The 5,571-nt window shown below is 34.5% G+C and overlaps 1 protein-coding gene across 1 annotated transcript; it reads left to right on the forward strand.

The window, feature by feature from the left end:
• Nucleotides 1–681: 681 nt before the first annotated feature.
• LOC133302932 (uncharacterized) lies at nt 682–2,790 on the forward strand. The gene is made up of 5 exons (XM_061502760.1): nt 682–735; nt 832–953; nt 2,066–2,310; nt 2,556–2,625; nt 2,733–2,790. The coding sequence occupies exons 1-5, from the start codon at nt 682–684 to the stop codon at nt 2,788–2,790; spliced, it is 549 nt and encodes a 182-aa protein (XP_061358744.1).
• The last annotated feature ends 2,781 nt before the right edge of the window (nt 2,791–5,571 follow it).

Raw genomic sequence — 5,571 nt, forward strand, 5'->3', positions numbered from 1 at the left:
CTTTTCTTTATCTTTCTTTCAACAAACCGTCCCGCCAAGCACAAGTAACCCTTGTAATAGTTCAAGAAAAGAAAAGATTAATTCTTGAAGACTTCCTGACTTTGGCTTTGATGAATCGGTTTAGGTTATGAGAGAAGATCGTGAAGCCAAATAGCATCCTGATTTTATTTCAAATCATTCTCTCTCTCTTTAATCTGTAAGCTTTTCTTTATCTTTCTTTCACCATGCAAACAGTCCCGCCAACCACATGTAACCCTAGTTTAGTTCAAGAAAAGAAAAGATTCCCAAACTTTGTTTTGACTTTGGCATTGATGAATCGGTTTAGGTTATGAGAGAAGATCGTGAAGCCAATAAGCATCCTGATTTTGAATACGTGAACAAGGTTTTTTTGACATTTTATTTCAAATCTTTCTCTCTCTCTCTAATCTGTAGTCTTTTCTTTATCTTTCTTTCACCAAACTGTCCCGCCAATCACCAGTAACTCTTGTATAGTTCAAGAAAACAGAAGATTCATTCTTGAAGACTTCCCAAACTTTGTTTTGACTTTGGCTTTGATGAATTGGTTTAGGTTATGAGAGAAGATCGTGAAGCCAATTAGCAATCCTGATTTTTAATACGTGAACAAGGTTTTTTGACATTTTACAATTCTAAGTCCTATCAAAATATAAGCCACACTGGATCATGGATATCTCTGAAGTCAGTTCTACATTGGTTACTTATTTCCAAAACTTAAAGGTATTATAAATTTAATTGAACTTTTTGTATGTATCTCTATTGAATTCACAAATTAAGGAAAGAGCTAAATCGAATTTTGTTTTTTTTAATTAAAAGGTTTGTGATGATCGTGTTCTGAAATGCATTAATGTACCATTGAAATCTCATTCGAATAAACAAGAGTCACAGAAGAAAGATATATACATGATCCATCGAAAAGAAGCCTTGGAGATGATGAGGTAAGATAATATTTAATACTTTTATTTTGAAATGATGAGCAAACTTTTATGAATCAAATTTAATTTTAATTTTTGTCAAAAAAATTATGTAAAGCTTACATTTTATTCTGACATTTTAAAACTTACATTTTAGTAAATTTTCTTTACATAAATAACATAATTGTTATAATTTTAATTATTTTGATAAATAAGTCAATGACCAAACCCTTTAAAATTTTGGCGGGACATCTCTATCTAAGTATGTGATAAGTAAATAATACCTTTCTTTGTAAGAAAAAAAATAAGGATTTTAATTATACTTACTTGAACATACATTTGAAAAGAACATGTAAGGTAAATACTGTAATTTGTTTTTCTGATGACTTGTGTAATAAATGAATCAGGTTAAATTAGGCTAAATATGCTTACCAAAAAAAATAAAAAATTAGGCTAAATATTGAGCTAGTGGGGATACCGGAGGGAGCCAACTCAAAGAGTCGAAGCTCGTGGGGATACCGGAGGGAGCCAACTCGTCTCAAAGAGATAATTAGGGTTGGGTAACTCCAAAAAAAAAAGAAAATTCCAAAAACCTCAAGGTTTTCAAGATCAATTGCAAAAAATTCCAAACGAAATTTTATCATGAACTTTAGGTTCTATATGCAAATTTAGAATTATTTTTAGAATTAAAAAATTGGGTATTATAATCATATATGCATAGCTTTGATACCAAATAAAGAAGATGATTTTCAACACATTAGATATGTGAAAAGGTGGTGTTTAGTAATTTTGAATGTTTGTTAAAAATTATATTAATGTTTGGGGCAGGATATACTTCCCACCAAAAAATTTTACCACCTTTACAACCAACGTAATCATCATTGATTTCCTTCAATCTAACGGTTATAATTTATTGTGAATTAATAAATACGACCTAATATTTTCTGATAAATTATAACTATTACTGTGAAATCTTGATTGTAAAAAAAGTCTTTTAAAAAGTCTATAAAGTCTCTCAGCTGTAGTCAAATTAATAATGTCAAAATAATCACTTTTAATTTTTTTGAAATCTATTGAGTAATAACAAGAAATGTTACAACATTCTTTTGATATCTTGATTTATTTTATCTTTTCAGGTCAGCCTCTCAACAGTTTAAGTCTGCTAACGAAGCTTACCTAAGAGGTGAGCATTTAAATGCAAAACAACATTCCATGAAGGCAAGAGAAAAATTAAAGATGGCTCGTGAGCTTGACTGTAAGGCAGCTACAGAAATTTTAAATTTTAAAAATCGTACAAATGGCTTATGGAGATTGGATTTGCATGGTCTCCATGCAAAAGAAGCTGTACAAGCATTGCGTGAGCGTTTGGAGAAAATCGAAAGTAAGGGCTTGTCAAGAACACATTTTCCTTCAAATAAAAATAATAAGGAAAATGAGTTTGTTGATTCAATCCATGCAAAACAAGTTGGGCATGGGCCAACCGTTGAAGTCATAATCAAAATGTAGTTTGATTTAATACAATGATAAAAAATTTGTTTCTAAATGGATATATTTTCAGGGTTTCCTTGCATAAATTTTTTTTTCCTACTGTTTTCCTTTGATTTTTCAATTGTCTTCTTTATTCAGGTGTTGGCAAACACAGTCGAGGCAAACCTGTTCTTCCATTAGCTGTGAGGAGTTTCCTTACCGAAAATAGGTGAAATACAATTTGTTGTAATAAATATATATCTTAGTCACGACAATATAGTTAATTAATAGTGTTTCTTATTACTTTATTTATTCTTTGTTGACATTTATTTTCAGATATCGTTTTGAGGATATAAGACCAGGAGCAATCAAAGTGTGGCCCAACTTCCTTTGAGAATAAATGATACCATTTCTGTCTTTAAAGGAGAATGTATATTTTTCTTTTGTATTCATATTCCTACTGCATTTGTATGATTGACCATGTAATGAACCAAATGTATATGTTGATTTCATATTAAATAGATATATGCATTGTGATAACATCTTTTCCTACCAAATTAAGCACAAAACGCCAGTAATCATATTGCGGCGCATGCAAAACTGACGTGCTCTAAGAATGCTACAAATATATGTAGTGGGGGTCAAAGACCTCCAATATTTGCAAATCTAACCTCCACAAAAGTAGCATTCTTGGTCTTCTCAAAATCCACACCAAGAACCTGATAAGACAAAAACTTCAGCACCGGGCTACTCACATTCATCAACGGTATTCTTGATCTTGCCATCCTAGCAAGATCCGCGGTGTTAGATACTTGCAAACCATAGTTAGTCATTAGCTTCTACCAATCGTTATCCACTCCAACACCCCCGGTCTTCAACGTATTTGTTCTGGAAGGCTTCCCAACCTACGTTTTTACCCTGCCTTTGATCAATTGGTTTAGGTTATGAGAGGAGAACTTTCGCCATTGTGATCAAGGTGATATGCGACGTTTTACAATTATCAAGTCTTATTAAAATTTTACTCAACCCATATTATTTTATGGATATCCCTTAACTCAGTTCTACAATGGCTACTCATTTCCAAAACTTAAAGGTATTATAAATTTAATTGAACTTTTTATTTGTTAAATATTTTTTATGTGAGAATTCAAAATTGCTATAGAATTCACAACTTAAGGAAAGAGCTAAACGGGGAGTATTGGTTTTTTAAACATGTTTATATTTTATTTCTTGTAGTCATAATTTTTTTTTCTTGTATTCTCAAACTTCATATCTTCAAATTATAACCACAAGGTTAAAAGTAAGATCTATAGGGCATTGTTTTCAAAAATATGCCTTGGAGATGATGAGGTAAGATAATGTTTAAAATTTTTATTTTGGAATGATGAGTAAATTTTTATGATATAAATTACTTTTATGTAAGTATATTTATTCTTAAAAAATTATCTAAAACTTACTTTTTCTTTTGACATTTTAAAATAAAAACAACGGACAGCTCCAGCTCGCCACAACTTCTACCACTACAACACTATAGCAGATCACCACTCAGGGTCCCTGACTGACCTACAACCCAGAAGCCTGGCCACTCAGAAGCCAAGCCGCCTTAACTAAGGCATCATCGTAACTACTATATAAGAAAACGATATACCACCAAGGTACGATCATCTTTTACATTAACAACATAAAACTCCTGCCTCTGATATTGACTTAAGCATCGGAGTGTCTTTGCAGGCCCCCCCTATTTGGTGTTAACGTGCCAACGTGAAGGAAAAAGGCAAAGCGCGATCCACTACGTAACTCCAAGCCCAGATCGAAGAACTACACTCACAACTAAACCGTGTGTGATTAGGCTCAGTACATATTGGCCAGTCCATAGTGTATTTGGTCTGATCATTGGCGTACCAATCTGTAGGGAAGCTATCTGTAAAACCCATCTGCTCTAAAAACATGGTTGACACTCGAAGCAAATCCCTAAATGGCTCCAAAGGAAAGCGGAAGGAGATCCCTGCTTCCCAAGCAATATCAGCTTCATGGAACATCGTCCGTCCCCATCTGGATGACCCACCGACACCCCAACATCTTTTGGACCTTATCACACAACAAAACAAGAAAAACGCCTAGCAGAATTGAGATTTAGCTAGATTGAAGACAGCTCAAAAGAATAAAGAACAAAACCAAGAAAAGGGAAAAGAAAAAGATAAAGACCCTGAGAAGGAAAAAAATCCCGAAAATTCTGATGAAAGTGAACAACCTCGTGAACACTCGACTGGTAACCCTGGACCTTCGGGTCACAAAATCAAGAAGGTGAAGAAATATCAAAGAGTACTAGCAGAATGAGGAATTTTAATGGAAATTCAACAGTCATTCTCTCGAATTGTTCACCCGTTCGTTCCCTGCATAATGAACATCCCAATTCCTCGGGATGTCAAGATTACAACAGAAAAATATAACGGCAAAGGGGACCCCCAGAGAACGTCTGCAACAATTACGCGAGCAACATGGTAACAAGACGTGGCAGATCCAATAGCATGTCGACTGTTTCCAACAACCATGAAGGAGACAACACTTAGATGGTACTCAGCAGCTACCATCTAATTCGGGTCAAAAGTGGGGAGGCTGACCAACCAATTCCTCGTCGTTAAACCAGGCAAGGCACGAAATACAAATCTACACACGCGCTAAAAACTGTACGTCAAGGGGTTCAAATGAAACTTTGCATGATTATCTTTATAGATTTTTTGATGATGCACTCTTGGTCAGAGACCTGGATCCACAAGCCTCACTACATATCATCACAGAAGGATTACTTGATGACCCTTTCTCTATGTCGCTAGCCAAACAGCGACCACGCACCATAGAAGAACTTAGTGCATGATCAGAAAAATTCATCAACCTTGAAGATTATAAGCGTTCATGAGAAATTTCTAACACCAGGGCCGACACAGATAACTTTGAAAAAGATGTCCAGAAGAATTTTCAACGAAAACTCTGTGAAAAGATAAAATGGGGAAGATACGACAATTACACCCCTTCAAATACGTCCCAAAGACGGATTTGAAAGAAGTATTCCAAACAGGGTATGTACGGGTTAACAAGCCTCCCCCAATGCCAAAAGGAGTTCAGCGCGATGAGACCAAGTTTTGTGAGTTTCACAACGACAAAGGACGTCACAATG

Source organism: Gastrolobium bilobum, unplaced genomic scaffold (assembly GCF_033153095.1).
Source record: "Gastrolobium bilobum isolate Gb01-03AN ecotype WA unplaced genomic scaffold, APGP_CSIRO_Gbil_v1 utg122992, whole genome shotgun sequence".
NCBI classification, from domain to species: Eukaryota; Viridiplantae; Streptophyta; class Magnoliopsida; order Fabales; family Fabaceae; genus Gastrolobium; species Gastrolobium bilobum.

Excerpts from the sequence above, each read along its gene's own strand:
- LOC133302932 (XM_061502760.1), top strand. The coding sequence starts at position 682 with ATGGATATCTCTGAAGTCAGTTCTACATTGGTTACTTATTTCCAAAAC. Across the intron at positions 736-831 it reads CTTATTTCCAAAACTTAAAG|GTTTGTGATGATCGTGTTCT; the intron begins GTATTATAAATT and ends TTTAATTAAAAG. Across the intron at positions 2,311-2,555 it reads GCGTTTGGAGAAAATCGAAA|GTGTTGGCAAACACAGTCGA; the intron begins GTAAGGGCTTGT and ends TTCTTTATTCAG.